General features: G+C 28.2%; 1 protein-coding gene across 3 annotated transcripts in view; it reads left to right on the top strand.

The window, feature by feature from the left end:
- Positions 1 to 20982, top strand: part of LOC129958525 (mannose-1-phosphate guanyltransferase alpha-A-like) — a 36161-nt gene extending 15179 nt beyond the window's left edge. The window contains exons 6-11 of one of the 3 annotated variants that reach the window (XM_056071060.1): positions 1648 to 1788; positions 3250 to 3394; positions 6352 to 6444; positions 11014 to 11185; positions 14093 to 14236; positions 14528 to 14601. In XM_056071060.1, coding sequence (XP_055927035.1) covers positions 1648 to 1788; positions 3250 to 3394; positions 6352 to 6444; positions 11014 to 11185; positions 14093 to 14193 — 652 coding nt within the window. In that variant the 3' untranslated portion in view covers positions 14194 to 14236; positions 14528 to 14601. Of the gene's footprint in view, positions 1 to 1647; positions 1789 to 3249; positions 3395 to 6351; positions 6445 to 11013; positions 11186 to 14092 lie in introns of all 3 variants that reach the window. The other 2 variants (XM_056071058.1, XM_056071059.1) reach the window with 2 other exon arrangements.
- The last annotated feature ends 1804 nt before the right edge of the window (positions 20983 to 22786 follow it).

Here is a 22786-nt window from a genome sequence, read left to right as displayed (position 1 = left end):
TATATCGTCCTATTCATGAATAATTTAAAGACTTCAATTTCTCTAATAATTCTACTGGCAGGTAATCGAAGTGCTAGATGAAAATAAATGGTAAAATCTTAGTCGAAGGACAAAGATTATTCGGGAAAAATGTGACTGCCAAATATAATATAAATTATATGCTGAATGAATATTATAACATCTAAATCAGATGGCTGAGAATTTGGACTTAACGTCGTCGATATCAAGAGCAATAAATTCTTAGTCTACTGATCAAAATTCTTTGGAAAATGCGATATTTTTTGTCTTATTCATATATCGCCCTGTCGGTTATAGTGCCCAAAGTAGTGAAAATTAAAAGCTTGATGAACGACATTTGAATCAAATGTCTGAAAATCTGTGGATATAGTCATCGACAGTCATCATATTCAGTTCACAGTCGGCCCAATAAAAATTGTCGGCAGAATGTGATATCTTATTCACTTGTCGGATATATTGCCTAAACAAGTGCAAATTATAAATTATATGAACGACATTTTAATCAGATGTCCGAAAATCTGCACTTAACTTCGACACTTATCGCATTGAGTTCATAGTCGGCCGATCAAAATTTGTCAGCAAAATTAGCCTATCACCTTGTTGAAATCTTATTCACTTGTTACCTTGTCAGTTATATTGTCAAAAGCAGTACAAATTATAAGCTGAATGAACGACATCTGATTCAGATGTCTGAAAATCTGCGAACTTAACGTTTTCGACATCCATTACGTTCAGCTCTTAGTTGGCCTATCAAAAATTGTCCGTAAAATAAGACATATTATTGACCTTCCACCCTTTCGATTATTTTAACAAATATAATCAAAACACTTTAACCATTACTTGGATATTTTGACTGTTTACAATATATTAACTTCAAGGTGGTTTTTAAATAATCATATTTGATAACACGCCGCTCTCTATAACCATCCTGAAGTGGTGAACACTTTTGCCGACGAAATTCTGAATTTCTCGCCGACGGGGGGGGGGGGAAGAGGCTGCCGACAGGGGGGCAATTGCCCTCCTGCTACCGCCGCCTCTTCTCGTTCCATAAGAGAATGGTCCTTTTGTGATTCTCATTACGAATGTGAGATTTGGGGATGCTCACAGGATCAATGATGTTTAGTTTTGTAGCTTGCTTTGCAAGCCAATCGGCTCTTTCATTCCCTAAAATGCCAGAATGACCTCGAACATGAGAAAAATGAGTTTTTGAAAAATAATTCTTGAAAATTTTAATTTTTATATTGGGATTTTCCTTTCTTTGATTGGGAATTTTCTCTTAATTTATCATTTGTAATCGTAAATATTTGTAATCACTAGTGAAAGCTAGTTTCTTTTGAAGATTTTTAATCTCCTCTTAAGATAAATTTTGATCCCAAAAGCTTAACTTTGATTTTTTTTTCTCCATAGATTATAGAAAAACCTGCTTTTATCAAGGAGCCTGTCCTAAAAGTTACGAATATTGCAATGAGATTCAATCTGTATGGAAAATTACTATTTCTAATGCATTGTATTGAACCAAATAATAACAATAAACACGAATGAAATTTGCCAGTTGGTGGAATTAGATGATTTGAATATTCTAAAAGGATAAAGTGAAAGTTAATTATTGAATTATATTATTTATTTCAGTTATGAACAGTCTATTGATATAACAGGATGTGCAAAGGACTGCATCAGTTTAGAGCAAGACATTGTTACGCCACTGGCAAGTAAAGGCAAAGTGTATGCCTTCCATAGTACAAGATGGTGGAGTCAAATAAAAACTGCTGCGTAAGAAAGCATTTAGTTTGTTGCTTATTTTCTGTTTGTTAAATGAGTATTTCCATCCATTATTGTTGTATGTATTGAAATTTATGCTGTTTTCTTGGTAATTTTTTTTTTCTTATGGTAATATACACATCCAAAATGTATTTTTAATTTTATGAGTGTACTATTTTAAACGTTGGATCTGATTTTATTAGTGAACATGCATAGAAAATGTGACATTAATATTGTATGCCCATTCTGACGATTGGCTTTCTGATTTTGGGAAATTGTGACGTTTGTACAATTTCTTGTGCTGCAACCAGGAACCAGTATTGCCCCCTGCATATCTTTTTATGTTTCTATATCCCATGGAGGAGAATTTCTGTAAGCATGTCTGTTCAGTCTTAATCTTTGGTCCCACTCTGTATGTAACATCCAGTTCTTCTCCTACAACTCCTTTTTATTTATTATTAGATAGTTTTGCAGTTCAGACGAAAAAATTGTTGTTCCACTGAGTCTTAGAAATGACATTTTACAAAAATTGTCATGTTGGAGAAGAGGATTTTGATATACTTTTTAAAATGTACTTTTATATATTATTCAAATTTACTTTTATATATTGTTCAGATTTTATCATTCATAGCTGATTTACTTCACAACTTAAACACATTTCAAACAAAATGCCAGCAACGCTACATGAGTTTTTTTAACATTGGAACATTTATGAAATAGAATTCTGTGATGAATCATGATTAAATTATTAAAAGCCAATTATACCCTAATTTGACCTAGAAATAGTTGATATTGTAACATTAATCAAATGTATTAGGTGTGCTATCCCAGAAATTTAGTTAATTGTGCATTATATGGAATTAAAAAAAAATTGAGAAGGCCTGCAAATTTAATGTACGTTTGTAAAATGTTTTATTTTGTAAATTCTTTAACTTACATATCTTCAGTGTGTACACTGCTTTATGTGTACACATTGAAGAAAGTTTTACTTGTTGGAAGTGCTCAACAACAACAAAATTTTGTTTTAATAATATTCATTTTATTTTTAGGGTTGTAATTTATTTTATATAATTTGCATGAAAGACATGTTCATATATTGATTTTATTAAGTAAAATACGATACAGAAATGATAAGAAGATGGGTTTCCGTCTGAAATTATGAAGTGGTTTGAACATTAATAATTACATTTTTCATATTACTGTTTGATTTGACATTTGTTTTAAATAATAAGTATATATATTTTAAAGAATAACAAAGTATTCAAACTTCTCAGTATTGTTTTGTAATGAATTTTTTTCAATAAATAGAAAGAATAATTTTCTAGAATTTAAAAATTATTGCCGTAATATTTTTGCCACTTTAGTATATGGAAAATTTTTCTAGGGAAATCAGTCGTAATATATTAATATTTATCACTGTATTTTTAAAAATAACATGATTAATAATAATGCTTTTAATTGTTTACTTCATAGGTCTGCCATTTATGCAAATAGGCATTATTTGGATCTGTATTTGAAAACCCATCCAAACTGGTTGGCTAAAAATGTTCCTGATGGTCCTTTCATCATTGGTAATGTTTTCATTCACCCATCTGCTAAAGTTCATAATACGGCGCATGTAAGTACTTTTAATAATTTTACTTTTTATAATATAAGTAAGTACTTTTAATAATTAAATAATAATTTTTGGTACTAATTTTTTTTCTTGATAAATCGAAACCGCATACTTTAATGTGCATAGTGGCCAAATTTTGTTATATTTCTTCCAGTACATAAAACACTACAGAGCTCCAAACAGCTCCTGTTATTTCTTGATCACCCTGTATATTTTGTGAAAAGCAGAAACTAGTACAAGATTAAAAATTAGTATAGATATTTCAGAATTTTAAGTCTGATGGAGGAAAGTCTACTTAGACATTCAAAAATTGCTTTTCCCAAATTAGGCTACTATATTTTTGAGTTTTAAATCTCAAAGTAGTGCACTTACCAGTAAAATTATTATGATTATTACGGCAAACCGATTTTATTAAATTGTTGTTAATTTTTAAATGTGGAAAATTTGTTGAGGTTTTATAAAAGAAACTTACAATGTGCCTGTTCATAATTTTTGATATTTTCTTAAATTTTGATAAATTTAAAATGTATCTGTTCATAATTTGATTCTTTCAAAAAGTTTCCTTAGGATTTTAGTATCAAATGCCTTGGAATTTAATATTTGTTTTGAAGTTTTGCTCATTTATATTGCATTTAAATCTATCTATCTACCTATATATATAACAATATTTTATGTGAAGCAGAATGCAGTGTGAAGACAGTGAAGATACTTTTTATTTCGTGACGTCGTTTTATTTCATTTTGAAAAAGCAGGCTTATCTACAAGCGATGAGCACACAGAACGACACAGAAAAGGAATGAGGAAAAAGCTCTTGGACATTTTATCCCTGGTCTTACATAACCTATGATTTTGATAGGGAAAATATTTCTTTACAGTGCTAATGTATTACGAGATTTCAATAGGGATTTTCGTTACACGCGTCGACAAGGTAGGGGAAACACAGGGAGATTTTAAAAAAGAATTTGCCTGATCAGCGGCATTTTAACTCTTCACGCGCAGTGTGGGAAAGTTAGATTTTAGCTGATTCAACAATTTAACAAAGCTTCTCTTGAATTAATTAAGTAGAGACAGTGGAATTGGATCACGAAATAAGAGAATATTTTAGAATAAAGTTACTATGGGCTAAATTAATATAAAATCTTGAAAATTAATTAAATTGAAATTAGAGTTAAAATATCATTATATATATATATATATATATATATATATAGTAGGTAAAAATAGTTTCTGTATGCAGCTATGACTGTTAATAAAAGTTTAATTTTTGGCACAAAATATTTTGTTATGAAAATTTTTATTGGTTTAACACAATTTAATTTATTATTTATGAATATTATAAAGGAAAAACTATGAAGAAAATTAAATACTTAAATTGAAAGAATAAAAAAATGCCACTAATAAGGAACAAAAAAAAGTTTCCGTACGGTATTTACATAGTACATGAAAAACCGTTTTCATGCTGACTAACTTGCATTTAATGATCGGTAGGCCTTCCTTTGGCCTTTATCACTTCTCTCAAATGTTGTGGCATAACCCCCATCAGTTTTTTTTTTGTTTGTTTTTGGATAAATACTACAAATGTCTTGAATGACCCTTTTGAGTTCAACTTTGTTCTTTGTGTCATATTTTTTTAGTTCACGACCGATTTCTTCCATTAAATGACCAGTAAGCATTAAATCGGGAGACTGGGGATGGCTATGAAGCTGTTTTTTAACGTTCTAGAGACATTACTCTTGACAAATCTTGGAGGTGTGCTTAGGTTCGTTGTCCTGTTGAAAAGTAAAGTCAATTCCAAGGGACAGTTTATCTGCATTGGTTAAAACGTTTTGTTTTAGAATGTCAAAATGTATGTACCTATCCATATTTCCATTTATAAAACATAAATATCCAACACCAGAAACATTTATACACCCCCATACCATATTTCAACCATTACCGTGCTTCACAGTTCCACATAAATTCTTAAGTAACATATGCTGTTTTGATTCCCTCCAGATCATAACTCGACCATCTGACCCACGGATAGTAAATTTTGATTCATCACTAAAAATGACCAATTCCCAAAAAGATAGAGGCTTGCTTATATGCTTCTTTATAAACTCGAGACGCTTTTTCTGTAGCAGAGACTTGTAACAGGTTTCTAGGGCCCCACATCCATTATAACCTTTTTTTTAAATGACATTTATCACAATTGAAGATGCGAATTTAATGTTATTAACCATTAAATCAGTTGCAAGTTGAGGTGCTCTAATCCGTGGGATTATCTTGCACCTTGCACATGATATTTCTTTTATGCAAGCGATTTAACTTCGGAGTTCTTCCGGATCGATCTCTATGCTCAAATGTTTACACATCACGGTATCTTTCAATAATATACTGCACTGTAGTCTTTGGTTTGTAAGTCATTTCACTGATTTTTTTCATAAATAATCCATTTTTTTCGCAACCGAATCATTAACTCTCGAATGGATTTCTGAATTTCCATTTTAAGACGATCAGCGAAACATTGGAATTAAACTACTGTTGTTATGTCATATTCTTCTCTCTGACAAACCATCAAACTACTGTGTATTAGTTTTAGAGCATGTCAGGAGGAATTTGTATATTGCGCACGGAAACGTTTTTTGCATGATATTTCGTCATTTATCCTAAAAATTGCAAACTTATTTGCTGAGTTTTGTAAAAAAGAGAAATTTATTATGAAACTCCCTTTTAAAGATTCATCTTAACAATATATAAGTAGTTTATAAAGATAAAAAGCAAAGATTAGAAATTATGCTAGTTTATTTTTATTTTAGTCTTCCGTACAGAAACTTTTTTTACCCACTGTATATGTATAATATGCGAATCTAATTTGTCTTGAATTATCTACATCATTGCATATGTTTGTATTAGAAGTTTGTTGCATTTTCTATGTTTCTAATGGAGGAGAGATAATTATACTGATACTTTATTTTCAGTTGGGTCCGAATGTCAGCATTGGGAAAAATGTTGTTATTGGTGCTGGTGTTAGAATTAAGGAATCGATTATTCTTGGTAATGCAACTATACATGTAAGTATATTGTTTAATAAATGTAGTTGTTAAATTTGAAATTATGAAACAAATAACATAATTTTCTTTGAACTGAATGGTTTCTTTATCTAAAAGATTTCTTTTGAATTACTTTACTGAAGTAATAATTTTTTTCTGTTATATTTGGCTAGCATTTCTTTTTGAATATAAAGAAGAAAGTCTTTTTTAAGTAGCTGTTTTAATTTTTCACAATCTTGAAAATTCTTTGAATATAATGCTTAAAATTATCATTCCTTTTGATGTATAAAGCACTTATTTCTTTTCAAAGTTTACTAACGAAAATGACTCATTGGCATTCAGTACAACTAATATTTCATTTTGAATTTCTTAATTCTATTATAAACAATTTAAAGACATTTTTTTGCTATTTTCAGTGATCATTTTATCAAGTATTACTTCCCTTCCCCAATTTAATATAAATTTGCTAGATAAAAATAATTTTTTTTTCAAGTTGGTTTCAAATTTCTGCGTTCTTTCTGACAGTAAGTTTTAAAATTATTAGTAGTATTTTCCAAAAACATATTGGAATATGCATTCTAAAACTATCTATATACATTCTAGCAACCATAGTATTTAATAATAATTATGATGTTTGAAACAGGATTTGCATAAAACATAAAACCATAGTAGCATAGTAATAAGAATATTTTTGGTTTTGAAATCTGAGTGGTCCTGGTTCATTGCTTAATTCTGTGAAGAATATTCCATATGCAAGTGTCTGTTACCCTTTAAATTTACCTCAATGGGTTAAACTACCTTTAACTAGTCTGGTATGAAAGCTTGGAGAGGAGGTTACTGGCTGAAGTGTTTGTCACTGACCATGGGTCAAAATAGCAAGGTTTCTTTTGTCCCAAAATAGTCTCCGCATTGCTTTAAATCTAAATGTTAATCTATATAAACGAAGCTTGTTCTAAACAATTAATTATGACTTCATTATAAAATGTATTACACAACTAGATCAAAGCTTTGGTTTTTGATCATAAATTGTTGTGATAAAGAATTATTTCTGCCTAACAGCCTGTGTTTTTTTCTCTTTAAGAGAAACTTAATTTTGATTTAGGGATTTTTTTTTCTCAACATGTATGGTTTTGGACTATTTTTCATGTGTTTATTATCATTGGGCTGTATATTTAGCTTTTATTCTGTTTTCCAGATAACTTGGTTTAATTCTTTAGAAACTTGAAAAATTTCTATTATTTTCTTTATCTATGATCTTTCTGAAATCAAAAACAAATTAGATTAATTTTTCCTCTTTGCTCAGAATTCCTATTTAAATTGTAATAAGGCTCTAAAACGAATTAAAAAAACAACTTAATTTTTGTATACAATGTAATCAGAATTATTTTATCAATTTTTATATATTGTTGTTGCTTCTTTGAAACTTAGAATTATTAAAAGATGAAACTGAATTAAAAAAAAAATCTTTAAAGAGGCATTTATTATTATTATTATTATTTTCAGTTCTTTTACTATTTTGTACACATGCTTCTTTATTTGGATTTGTTCTTTCCTTGCCTTTTTTTCTGTTGTTTTATTAACTAAATCAATATTATTCTTATTGTATTATTTTATATTTCTTTTAAATTGATGCTGGAATGAATTTATTTTAACTCATATCACACGTACTTTATGGATACTTGTATGAAATATTGTTCTTAACTCTTTTTCCACATTGTAGGTTTTTTGTCTCACTGTGTAGCATTTTGCCGTATATTAATATGCATCTCTTTATTTTTCTTGATAATAAATCCGTTTGCCTCTCTTGAGACTATTTTTATATGTTATTGCCATTTAAAAATAAATAGCAAATTTGATAGAGATGATGACAAAAATAATTTTTTTTTTGTCAGTTTTGCTTAATGATTCCAAAGATGAAATAAGGAATTGACAAGCTTTTAACTTAGAGCTTTTTTTAAACCTAAAATTGTGGGTAATAATTAATTTCTTATTTTGAAATTCAAAATATCAATTGTTCACCAATTCTAATAATTTTTTTTTTTAAATTTCTCCCAAAAATATTTTGAGATACTTACTATGTTGAACGTTGCTTTTTTCCATCTGTGATTTTAAGTTACTTTCTGTAGTTTTAAAATTTGATGGGCATTGAGATGTATTTGGAACTATTGAAATACATCATTTTAAATTCACTTTTTTCCCCCCTGTCACTTTAGACTGAGTGCGAGTAATTTGCACACCTAATATTTCTTATCAAAGTGATTTATTCTTTTGTTTTTTATGTCCTGCCATGTCATATTTCTTTCAGTTGTGTCTTATGTTTGTCTTTATTGTTTTAGTGCCTTCTTTTTTTTTGTTTTTTTAGTCAGTAAACATTTTTTTGAAATTCTTTTCCACGTACATTTTATTGCTATATGTTAAAATTATGAGTAACTTAAGAATAAAACTGTTTTGACAGTGTAAATCAGTATTAAAATTTTCACTTCATTAAAATTGACATAAGATTCCGTATTATTTTTGGAGTTTGAAATTTCTCTTATTAACTAATAAGTTAAACGATCCAACTTTCGGCTTCTAGCCAACATTTTAGCTAATTCATATATGAATTGTAGAAGTTGTAAATAAAATATAAAATATCGCAAAGGATGCTGTTTGAATCGTCGCACAAAATATTATGGTAATTAATTTTTGCTAATAAATTTTCAGAATTTTAAATTATTTCTCTGAATAATATTATTCTGATGCATCATTTTGACGTATTGCAAAAGATAACTCCTCTTTAGTTCTTTTTTTTTTATTTTTATCTCGCAAAAGTTTAATCAGCTATACTAATTTTTGAAATCTGAGGCAGTGTGTTGTTTCTATAATAAATTTGCATCAACCATAACCAGGGTTGCCGCGCCCCCCGGAAAAACTGGGAAAACACAGAGAATTTAAAAATCGAATAAAAAACGGAAAAATGCAGGGAAGTTTGAAAATTTTCATAAACCCGGTAAAATAGAGGGAATTTAGTTTCTTAGTTATTTTTTGCCATCTAAAAAATGCCGATCTGTGAAGATTGCAAGAATAAAAGATCGTAGTCATCGCTTCGAAAATGAAATAATACCATTCGTGATTTTGTAAAGCCGAAACTCGCACCTTTTGTACTCTCTCCCCCTTATTTCTGTAGCAATCGAGTTTCGATTTTTGAGATAATTGTTCTTTTTTCATAAGATTAGTGCATGGCAGCTAATGAGCATGTGCGAGACTTCTGTATCTGTGTGAAAGATTAGAATACATTTCTCTGGAGGGAATAGCAACATTCAATTTGCGGACGAATTGGGGTGGTATTTAGTCCCTAACACGTGAGTTTATTGAAGGGTTTGCTTATAATCTGAGAAAATCTGAATTTGAAGAAAAGAAATTTGCTTATAATCTGAGCTTATTCAGAGTAGATTACAGAATTTTTTTAAAACAATGAGCTGCTAAAAATCCGTATTTAATACGAATTGGATAGATAAAAAAATAATAAATCAATATTGATTTATTATTTTTGCTGAAAGGGTTCGAGAAGTCCGCAAAATCCGTTTGTTGTGTACTGCTTGCTTTGTAAGAAAATAATAAGCCTAAGTAATATGGGAAAACAGGCACTTATTAGTTATGCCAAAAAAGGAAAACAAAATTGCGTGCGAGTTCAAAAAAGTCAAAATTAATATAAGACTTTGTATCTAAAGGAATGAAGGAAAAGATCAAGCCCGGAAACGTCAATTTTGATGTCCGAAAATAAATAGATTTCGAATTCAAGAATAATAATTTAAAACTGAATTTTTATAGACATTAAAACTTGTTGCGTCACATTCATCCTTTAATGCATTCAAAGATATATCGGAATTATTTTCACGTATGTTCAATTGAAAGTGAAACAGCTAAAAATATAGGCCGTACAAAAATGTCGTACTTTATTTGTTAAGGATTAGCTCCATGAAACTGATAGTTAAAAACTCAGCAGAAATTGATATCCAGATACATGCATTGGAAAAAAAAAAGTAATCCTGCTTTGTAATGTTTTTTGTTACGTAATCATTGAATGATTCGTAACTTGATAACAAAAATGTTTTGTATTTTATTTCACCTGAGTCCTTAATTTTATGTGACTTACAGTTTGTGTAACTTACAAGGAAGATAAAATATTCCCTTCCTTAATATATAAATTTTGTCTTGCTATATTCTGTATAATAAATAAAGAGTAATGGTTTTTTTTGTCTTAATATCAAAATTCTTTTAATATCCTATTATTTCAAATAATGTTAAATTGCTGCTTCCTTTCCTTGCTTTTTCCTTTTCTTAAAATCATATTGCAGTAGAACTAGCACATAAATGCTATTTTTACATGTCATCGTATCTTGAATATACGTACTGGGAAAAAGCAGAGGAAACACAGGGAATTTTCCCCCCAGATTTGAGCGTGAACCCTGATAACATTTTATTACTGACATTTTGCTTTTATAATATTGATATTTTTAAAAATGTATGTAAAAAATATTTTCTATATTATTTATTAAACGTAAATAGAATTGTTACTTTTTATTAAAAAAATAATCTTTATACATGTAGGATCATACACTTGTGCTACATTGCATAGTAGGATGGAACAGTACAATTGGAGCTTGGGCGAGAATAGAAGGAACACCATCTGATCCTAACCCAAATAAACCCTTTGCTAAAATGGAAAATGTTCCTCTCTTCAATAATACTGGACATCTAAATCCTTCAATAACTGTTCTTGGTAACTATCTTTTTTTATATGCATTTTAAGAATGATTTATTACAATTTTTTTTCCTTCATTACTGTTTTCAAAGTATTTAAGGGGTTGGTGGACTCTATTAGACATTTTTGTGTATTATTCACTTAAGGTTATGAAATTTTTTATGCATATGTATTAAAATATAAATACTTCACATTTCTTAAAGAAACATTTTGAAATGAAATATATTTTTAAATTAAAAGATATATAATTTTAAAAATTTCAAAATATTCCAGGCGGTTTAATTTTTAATTTTTTTCTTATTACCCAATGTAAATGCATTTGGAACAAAACTGTTTATAATACTGTAATTCCAATCAAATGCTATTTTTTAAGAAATATTTGTATGCACACACTTCTTGAATTTTCATTTGAATTTTATGTTTTTTTGAACTAAAATTGACTTTTAACTATGTAAAAACTCAAAGCATAAAATGCATACCCTATTTTCTTTTTATTTATTTATATTTAACCGAAATCTTTATCAATTTAATTTCTTCAAAAATTAAGACACCTGGAATATTTGAAAGATATTTAAATCTAATTACAATATCATTTTGAGAAAAGTCATTAAGATGAACCTTTTTCCCTTTAAACCTTTCGGATATTTTTTTGAACAAGACATTTTATAACACTCTTTTAGTTGAATATAAATATATATTTTGGTGATGAAAGGATAAAAATAAAATTGCACGTTTGTGTCCATTTTTGTTTATTTCCAAGTCCAGTCCCCTTAAATATACTTAATTTTTATTTTTGAAACGTCTTGCTGTTTGTTATTTTATATTTAAAAGTTGAAATATTTACTTTCATTTCGGGGTGCATGTGTTAATTCCGTTTAAGTAAGAATTTATTTTTCATAGGCATGTATGTTGCAATTAAAACTTGATAAATAAAACGTTATGTTGCATTCTAAATTTCAAGGCATATGTTTCCTCACTAATTTCTCGTATTACAAAATAAATTATGACATTATTTTTGAATGAAATAACGAACATTGATCCTTTTGTTGACATTTAATTTTTTCTACTTTTACATTTGAACCTGGTATTTGTTTTATTTACTTTCATCTTTTTTTGAAGCAAATATTTATCCTTTTAAAAACCATTGTTTTGGAACATTTGCTTATTTCCGAAGTTATATTAAAAACCTTATTTAGATGGAATATAACAGTATCATATACTTTCTTCCATGCATAGAAATTGAACTCAGTTTTTCGAAATTTTCTGTATTTTCCAAAATTTTAAATTTTTTCCTTTTTTTTTGTCATATTATTTTAGCTTTGTAAATGATCTTGATATTAGCAGCAATAAAAGCATTTTTCACTCTGTATGAAATTGTTATCAAATAACAGAGCTCATACAATATTGATTCAATTACTTAGTGGTTAATAGATATTGACTAGTTTTTTTTTTTTTTTTTTGAATTTGGAATTTTAATGTTTTATAAGTTTTGCACTTACTCTTCTCTTCGATCGTTATAAGTTTCCAAATGTGCATTTTAAATATTTGGCTTAGAAAATTGCTTATTGTAGTAAACAGCTGCAAATAATTTAAGATTGATAAATGATCAACTTGAAACGACAAGATAATTATTATGATAATTAGAGAGATTTCTTTATTCTTCAATAAATATCAAATTAATGTATGTGATGTCTGTTGTTTTTTTGCAAGATATTGATTTACAATCTACTAAAATAATTCTTCACATTAATCAGTTACGGATATTAAAGTATAGAATGTTTGTCATTGGCATTGACCAGGAAAAATAAATTGAATCAACCTGATAAAGTTTTCTTTATTATGAAAGTGGTTCACTTTTCACGAGAAAATTTGATGTCTGAGTGTAATCTTAAATGATCTACTCTCACCTTTCTTGAGTATTCCTGATGAATTAGACATTGTAATCGCTACATCATTCTGAAACTGAGTGTGGAGGTCTAATTGCCAACACCTGGCCTGGCCCGGCCCAATCCTATCTCCGGGAAGTTCTTAGCATGGAAGTTGAGGTATTTCAATTAATACCACTGTTTTACCTAACAGAGAAAGTGCTTACTTATTCAACAGCTGCTCATCGCCTTATCAGAAGTGTTGCCTGAAGGATGATACCTGAGTGTAGATTTGAAGGTTTCAAAGCCATCTTCACAATATTTTCTGCTTTAAAAAATGAGTTATACTATAAGAGGAAGTTTGAATACAACGTAATTCATTAGAGCCTTTTCTCTGGTAAAATATTGGTTGGCTCAAAATATCAACTAAATTTGAGCATTTATAGGATTAATTAAAGAATATATTCTAAATATACACTAAAAATAAACATTTGCTTTTTATGGATTTTTTTAAAGGTCTGCCATAAACCAGTATATGATTTCTTTTGGATTTTTTTCTCTGTGATTTCCATTATTCAGAATTGTTTATGCAAAACAGTCATTTTCTATGTCAGTTTTGAAGTTTTTTCTTTGCAATAATGTGCCATTTTATGTTTTGGCTCTTAAGTTTTATAAACTTTCAATAAAAAATCGAAATTAATATATGGAATTCTGTAATTGTAACAGATTACATACTTTAAATAAGTTCTGGTTAATGCTGTTTTTTTGTAGTGCTATATGACACATTGTGCAAAGTTTAACTGATGAAAATTATATGTATATATATTTTCACTAATGCTTTGATAGTGAATTTTGTTTTTGCAAGGGCACTTAGAATTTGCGTTTGGGATTTAGTTTATGTAAAATATTTTAAAATGATTTTATATGTTTTAGAATGTAAATGTGTTATATTGGTGATTATACTTTTAAAAAGAAATCGTTATGATTTTAGAGTTTATAAGTTGCATTTGCCATATTTGTTTTGAAATAATAAGCAATCCTTTTTTCCCCCTTTTTGTAGGTAGTAATGTACAAGTTCCTCCTGAAGTCATTATTCTTAATTCCATTGTTCTCCCACACAAAGAATTAACACAGAGCTACAAAAACGAAATAATATTATAGTTTCTTGTAAATTTTGACGATGTATTGTGATTTTATACAAAAGGTGCTTTTTTTTAAATAACATGTTATTGATTTATATGGTACAAATTTATATTCACCCGTATGACATATTTTAAGTATTCACCGAGTCATTGCTTGGAATTTGCGTTTGGGAGTTAATTTTTGTAAAACATTTTAAAATTATGACGATTTTATAATGGAAGTTTTAAAATACAAATGAGCTATATTGGCGATTTTACATTTCAGAAGAATCGCTATGAGTTTAGAGTTTATAAGTTCAATTTGTCATATTTGTTTTGAAATAATAAGCAAACCTTTTTCCCCCTTTTTGTAGGTTGTAATGTACAAGTTCCTCCTGAAGTCATTGTTCTTAATACCATTGTTCTCCCACACAAAGATTTATCACAGAGCTACAAAAACGAAATAATATTATAGTTTCTTGAAACTTTTGACGATGTATTGTAATTTTATACAAAAGGTGCTTTTTTTTAAATATCATGTTATTGACTTATAAAGGTACAAATTTATAAGCTCCCATATGACATTTTTTGAGTATTGTATTGATAACTTTGTGGAACAAAAATTCCTGTTTGTTTAATATACAGTCTGGTCATATTTAATCTTATAAAATAATTTTACTGAATTTTTAATTCGAGCATTATATTCTCTTATTACTTTGCTCTTGAAGGAAAATTATTTTCTTCTCAATTAATGACATTTTCTATTGCGAGTAATGACTGCTTTATTACTAGTATGGCTTCTGAAAGTTGAGTGTATTTGGTACGTTTGTAAATTTGAGTAAAATTTTAAGGTTTCATACTTTTAGTTACTAATTTTTTACATTCATTAAAACTTTTTAAAAATGCTGAAATTAAAACGGTGACAATTCGCAATTTTTTGATAAGCTATAAACAAAAATGTACTGTTGTAGCACCTGCTAAAGGCGGAGATAATTAATGAAGTAGCATACATTTGAGAAACTCAAAATAATGTTCAGGCTCATTTTTACGAGACAATATGTATTTTCTTAATATTATTTATATGTTATTTCTCGATAAGAAATCTAGGGATCATAATCTTTCTGTTATTATGAATCATAATATATTATGTTCTGAGTATTTTACTATTTTCAGCTTTCAGTCATTTTCATAGGAAATTGCATGATTTATTTTATTGTTCAAAACATTTCTGAATATTATAGAATTATGTTTACAGTCAGTGGTCATTAGGTTGCATCCAGTACGTTTTTTTAAAAAATTTCTAGACCTAATTTGTGATAGAGTAATTAGTATAAAATCTGTATATGGGCTGAGTTAAGAATGGTGGAAAATAACAAATTCTTATTAATTGCTGTTTTGAAAGAGGCTTTTTTAAAAATAGAATACAAAACACTTTGGTATGACGGAAAGTGGAGAATGCTAGAAAATTTTGATTTCTTTTTGTATTTATTTGCTTAGTTTCAACTTAATATATTTTATATAAAAGTTATCTTGTTTTATTAAATTTTTTTTATGACATTTGTACTTTTTTTTTAAACTTTAAAATCAACTTAAGTAATTTATTAAGATTTTCTATACATTTTTTATGAATTAGTTGTGTTTAAGATTATTTTATAATTATTTATTGTATTTAATATTTACCTCTGTAACAAAATTTTTCACAACTACTCTCATTCCAAATTAAAAAATATATATATATATTATTTACTGTTGATATATTTAAGATTATTTATTACAATGGAGTTTGAAAAATATTTGATGCATCGTATTATTGTGATCAATCAAGTGAAAAGGTGTCTATCTGTATAAAGATATTTCTTTTGGCATTCTTATGAATGTAATTGTCTGCATCATTCATGCATTTATTGTACTTTTTTGGTTAAAAAACGCTTGTCTTTTTAATTTTTTTTTTGTCTTGATAAGTGGTTTATTTTTGAACAATTTTTAGCAAGCATTTATTTTAGAAAATTTGCTACCACTTTAAGTGTTTTTCAGCATTCAGTATTTATAGTTTTTCAAAATAATTAAAAATTACAAGAGAAAAAAATCACATATGTTTTAATATGTTATTAAAAATCATATGAGAGCAAATTAAGCTTTTTTAGTAAATCTTACTGGGTTTAAACTAGGAAATATGGTTTAATTATTTGCTTTGCTTTAATATGTTCTGTCATCTGTTAATTTCTTGAAGTTAACTACTTATTTGATTTTTATTCTGTCTCCGAAAGTTCTTTATACAGTTGCGCATCTTTGTTAAAGGTTCATGAGAACTTCTCTAGGTGAAAGTAAACATTTTATTGGTCTTCTGTTGAAAACAAGAAGGATTTCTTTTATTCATAGAAATTCATTAAAGATCAAATGATGGAACAATCGTCTTTTTTAATCTTTGATTTTAAGAAATAGGCAGACGTTTTCTTTAACTTCATCTTATACTGATAAATTTAATTTGCGTTACTATTTTTGATAAGTTGACTGGAACTTCGATAACACTCAGTAGATGTTTGTCATTTCTAAATTACTGTAGTAATCTCTAGAAGTGATTATTAATCCTGTATTATCAAGTTGTTGATTTAGAAGATCTATCTTTCTCTATTAAATCAAAATGTCAGTTTTGAGCATCTATTAAAATGATTGCTTCAAAGTAAGTCACGAGTCTTTATCTGGAATTTTGACGTGTTGAATGGAATTATGTCTTGTGGTATTCTTCTGCCACATTACTTTCTCCAGTTATGAATATAATTTTTTCTTCTTCTATCATTGGCTTATACAAGAAGCATTTTACTAGCCAAATTCAGAAAATTTTAAAGTCATTCGTTTTATGTCAAAAATTGAAGAAAAATGTTTGAAATTGAGGAAAATCAATGGATTAAAATATTTTGATGTTAATTTTTAAAAATTATATGTTTATATGTAGCATGTTATGGTAAAATTAAACAACCTAGTCTTTGTTGCAAAATATTATGAAATTTTTACTTGAAGTTATTTATTTTTGTATTGATAAATTGTAGATTATTTCTGCTTTTAGATATTTATTGCAAAATTTTAGTTGAAAGTTTGGTAAGAACTTCTGTGACACCTCTGGAAAAATGTAATAAATGTTTCTTTATATTACACTGTGAGTATGAATGAATGAAAGAAGAATTTTTTATGGCATATATTATTTACAGAATTTCAGATATTTTAATGTCTTTTGATTTTGTGTAATTTTGTATATGTTAATTGTAATTTGTATCTGTTTATAATATAGTGGATTTCTTCTTCCCCATGCTGTTTAAATTTTTTGTTGATTTCTTTTTTTATTAAAAGCAGCTTTGAAATGAAATATGAATTCTAACAAAATCATACAGGCAAAAGAAGTTATATTTGTAAAATTTCTGCTTGTATTTTGGAATGTTTTATTTTTCTGTTGTCTGTTTTCTAAACTTATTATTGATTATATGATTTACATTAGTATATTTTTTATGTAAAATCCTTTCATTTGGACATAAAATGCACGAAGTAATTTAACTTTTTAAAATTCGTGTTTATTACTATAAATTATAAAACCTTCACCATAAATTAAAAGCTTATCAAAATCACATTATAGTAGATTTTTATTGAAATAATTCCTTTCTTCTGTATGTATGCATAAATATTGTTGTTCATGATTCATCAAATGAAATTTCCTCAGTTTGCTGTTTAATAGTCACTTTTGTTTATTAGTTGATCTTTTTTAAAATGGAGTTTTTCCCGTTATGCTGGAAATATATTTTGCTACATAATTATGTGATGTACAACTTTATTAAAATATGAAGTTACTCTTTTAATTAATATATATTTCTTAAATTTGAATTCAATTATTGCACCTTTAATTTTTTTTCTTTATTTTGTTGTCTGCTAAAAATTGACTTCAAAATTTTTTTATGAAATGCATTTAATTGTCAGTGCTTTATTTTTAATACGAGAAATAAAATATTAGTTCTAAATAGTAAAATTGTGATATTTATGTATATTCAAGGATTAATAACAAATATGTTTAAGAAGAACAAATTTCTTATATTTTCTGCGTAGTTTGGAGTATTTTCACTTATTTTTGTTTGTTTATTTATTTGTGTTTGAAACGTATTTTTCACAATTTTGTGCCATACTGTGATTTTTTTATATTTTGCATTTCATCAGTTGTTATAATTACTTGGAAATTGATTGTATTGCTATATTTGTTTCTATAATATATATATATATATATATTGCCAAACTCATTATAATTTATCAAGTTTCATAACTTTCATGATGCATGTCTGGAGGTTGTTTTGAATTCTGCATAGATGTTTTTTAATATTCGAAAATAGTTTAACTATATCTGTTACTTAATACATTCCAACAGGTTTTTCAGACTTGTTGTATTTGTCTGTTTTACTTAATTGTTTTTGTCCTACAGTTGTATATGGAATATTTGTAGGAAAAGTTTCTTGTATGATTCCTAACTGTAAATGAATTCTCATGTGTATTTCCATATTTCTATAACTTAGTGTTTTATTATAATTTATGTTTTTGAACTTCATTCCTTCTTCAGCTTTTTCCTATTCATAAAGAACCTGAATAGAAGCTGAACATTCAGTACATTGTTACATTACCAAATTAGCACTTGCTGCACATCAGCAACATCTGTTTGAAACCATTTGGTTTTATCCAAAAAGAAGGAGCAGATTTAAAGCATTTATTTCTCAGGAACAACTATAGATAGAAATATATACGATATATCATAGGATAGAAGAAAATTCAGAGTTTTATTATATGCATTCAGCATGTGCTCTATTTGTATGTTACAAAAGCTTTATCGGAAGTCCTTTTCCTGCTATTCTTGAAGTATCTGGTCTTTGTTTATTGAATCCATTGCTGTGACAATTCAGTGTTGTAGATCTTGAAGAGTAGCAGGCATGAGTATTTAAGCTGCTTTTTTCTTTGCATATGCATCCATCTTTTACGATTTTTTTTTTTTTTAAATACCAACTGTAAATCTCTTTACAGAAATTGCAACGAAATGCATGTTTCAGTGCAGTAATGGATTTCTTTGTGCATAGAATAGTACATAATTTTTTTTCTAAGGCGTTGTCGTTTTCTATTAAATGAACGACGACCCGTTTAAATCAGAATTATCTGAATGCAAAAAATGAAGCTGCCAACTTTCTGCAATCCACTATTGTATTATGGGCATCGCTATTGTCCTTCATTAGAAATAAATATTTTAAATCTTCTCTTTCTTTTTGAATAACGCTATTAGTAAACTTTTCATTTTTAATTATTAAATGGTAAATTGAAACTTAATTTTTTTGATTAAATGCATCACCGAAATTTTCTGACATTCACCATAATATTTTATGATATACCTGGTCTGCATATTAAAGAACATGATTAAATGCGATGTTAATATTGATTTATATGCAAATAAATCTTTTATTTGCTCATCAAAATTAAAATAATTGTTAAATAACCTTCTTGCCATTTAGGATGCAGATGAAAATGGTGTAGAATCTTGGCCTTTAGATTTGGCGTTGACATGTAAATTTCTGTTGAACTTTATCAAATGTTTGAAATTGAATAAATTTAAATAACCTTTTATGATTATATTTTCGCTGAAACTGCTTTATATATTCTTTCCCCAGATTCACAATAAGTCTTCATTAAGAAGATTTGTTTTTTTTTTTATGTTTGATTTCTTGATGTTGATTCTAATTTTCTTAATGTTGTTTGATATTATATGAAATAGAGAAACATCAATGGAATATATTTTGGTAGATAGTAGACTGAATTTAAGTGATTTTGAATTTTTGTTGAAGCAAGTTTGGGTCATTTTTTTCTTTCTGGCTTATGTTACTTTTCCATATGTTAAAAGTTTCCAATCTGTAATATTTAGAGTGAGCACAAAGTCTCGACCAGAATATTAGAATATATTGTGCGAAAATTATTTTTTTTAGTTATATGTTTGTTTGGATGCATTATAAGGGCTGCTCTAAAATTCTTTAATAAGAAAATTTAATTCAGTAGATTTCAACTTGTGCGTCATAGCGGCTCAGAAAATGTTAGAGCGATACTCTAATTCTTGTCAAGTATTCTTTGACATGCTGTCTGTACTGTTACACACAGCATTTTTTTTTTTTTAATTTTATCTTTCAGTTCTTCAATGTTAGAAAACTAGTGTAGCATAGACTGTTTTTTATATAGCCCATCCGCTCCCCACAAAATCAAGAGGAGTAATAGCAAGATCGCCTTTTATATACCATCGCATATTTGCCTTTATATCAGGAGGATTGCGTCCGTAATAATATGGAAACGCACTTTGAAAAATTTACCTCCGACACACTCTTAATGTAGAAGGGACGCTTTTGCGCATACGCGTACGCACTGTTAAAAGCGAACTTTCCAACGATACCATTAAAATTACATTATTGTATTCAGCAATTATTTTGTAATAAATGTTTAGAATTAGGGGCAAACTTTGTGCTCAGTCTATATACTTTTGTGGGATTTCTTGTATTTGGCAGTTCAGCATTGGTGATATTACCAATGAGGTATGCATAAATCAAAGAAATTTTGATCTGTTTTATGTGAACCGAATTACTTTACTTTGTTGCATTTCTCGTCGGTAAGAATGCAATAATATACAATCAATCTCAATGCGTATCCCTAAATGTACTTTTACTTTTTTATATTGTGTTGTTAGGGGTTTATATTATCTTTCAGTTTTAATTAAATTTTTTGAATTCTCTCTTGTTTGTTTTGTGCAGAATGAATAAAGTGGTATACCATCCTTTTCTTTTTGAAGCTTTCTTTCATTTTCTTTTCCTTTGAACTTAAAAGAATTTTATCTAAATATAAATGTTTTCTCATATTTTGATTTAAATATTACCTCCAGTTGCTTTATGTGGTATTCAGTACGATTATATTTACTATCAGTATGTAGTAGTAGTACGATTTCATGAGTATACTTTAAACGTTTAAATTTAAGAAAATCTGCCAAAAAATCAACGCACTATCCATTTGCAATGTACTATCCATTTTGTATATATTTTATCTTTTTCAATTAAGGAAGTACATTATTATTGAAATATTTTTATCCGATGTATTTTCATATTTTAATTTCATGGGCTGATTATATTGAATATTATTAACAGTGAATGCATTTTCACTTTTTTTGAATTTCATTCTTTAAAAAAATCATTTGAAGGAATGCTTATTCTCTTATATTAAATAAGTTAATAAAAAAATACAGCCACTCCCGTAAATTTATAAAAATTCATAAAATTTGAAGGAAGTGGTATATTTAAATGTGTAACAAAATTCTTACTAAGGGGGATTATTTAAAAGGAGAAATAAGTTATTGAAATGTTTGTCAATAGATGGCGCTGCGCACAAGAAACCGCTGGAAAGATGCAAATCGGGAGTTTAAGAAAATTGTGGGTGTAGGATTAACATCCCATTTTTGATTATTCCTATTATTTACCCTCAAATAAGATTTTTGTTGTGTTAGTGACATCTATAGATAAAGCATTGTTTATGAATTTGTTTTACCTCATCAGAAGATTTCCGAGGTTTAGGACTCCGCGAAACAGAAAAAATTCTTTAGGTTCAAGCATTTTTGCTTGATTGCTTCTTTGATACAAATTGCACCATCAGAAGTCTGTACTTCTTCTGTGACTTCACAAATGGATTCTCTAGGAGAGGAATCAACGAGATCAGTAAGTGGCCCATGAGTAGCTGGTATACCGAAGATATCAGCATTCTTATCCTTCATTGTGTGATTAAACTGTTCCCGTGCAAATATTAACCAATTCGCATATTTTTACCAAATGGCCCAATTAGGCAGGAGGAATTCGCAAATTGTTCTTTATGGAAAATCGACGAAGCTCCACAATGACTGCGCAGTATTTTACGAGCAGGTGATGCCTTTTTTTTGCATGGGGTAGTCTACATTAATCACTAGTATCTCTTAAAGAGAACCAACATGACTAAACTGCGAAACTCCTGTATTCATCTCGTGGTGTTGTGGTTTCATGCGTCCTTTATTGTGAGCTGTTTTTTGTTTGAAGACACAAGCTTTAATTGTGTTAATTAACTTTTTGTGCAGAAAGAAGTTTTAAGATGTGTTTAATTAAAGGTACATATTAATTGGAGATGCTACTGGAGAGAGTGTTACTACGGTTATTTGAACATTATATCCTTGATATAGTGACATTCATGCAAAACTAGACACCTCCTCGCATCTCAATAGGCGTGAAGACGTTTCTGAGAAGAGCCTTTATTGAAGAACGATTAATTGACCAATACTGTACTGATGCATGGTACCTTCGCTAACAGAACTTTACTCGATTACTCTTGGCTTTGAGGTTACTTTAAGTAACGGGTGTACAGGTATAGCCCATCTTCTTTAGTACAGTTAAACGACGCCATCGACATTATATTTGTATTCACCTGGGTATAACTACAATGAACAGTATTGCCACTTTTTTGCAAACTGTCATTTTTGGTAATGGCTGATACATCAAACAAGTATTCTAGAACTCTGATATGCTTTTAAACATTCGACTGTGTGTAAATAAATATAGTAATTTTCTGAC

The sequence above is a fragment of the Argiope bruennichi genome, chromosome X1 (genome assembly GCF_947563725.1).
Source record: "Argiope bruennichi chromosome X1, qqArgBrue1.1, whole genome shotgun sequence".
NCBI lineage: Eukaryota > Metazoa > Arthropoda > Arachnida > Araneae > Araneidae > Argiope > Argiope bruennichi.
This window is presented reverse-complemented; position numbering and strand designations above follow the sequence as displayed.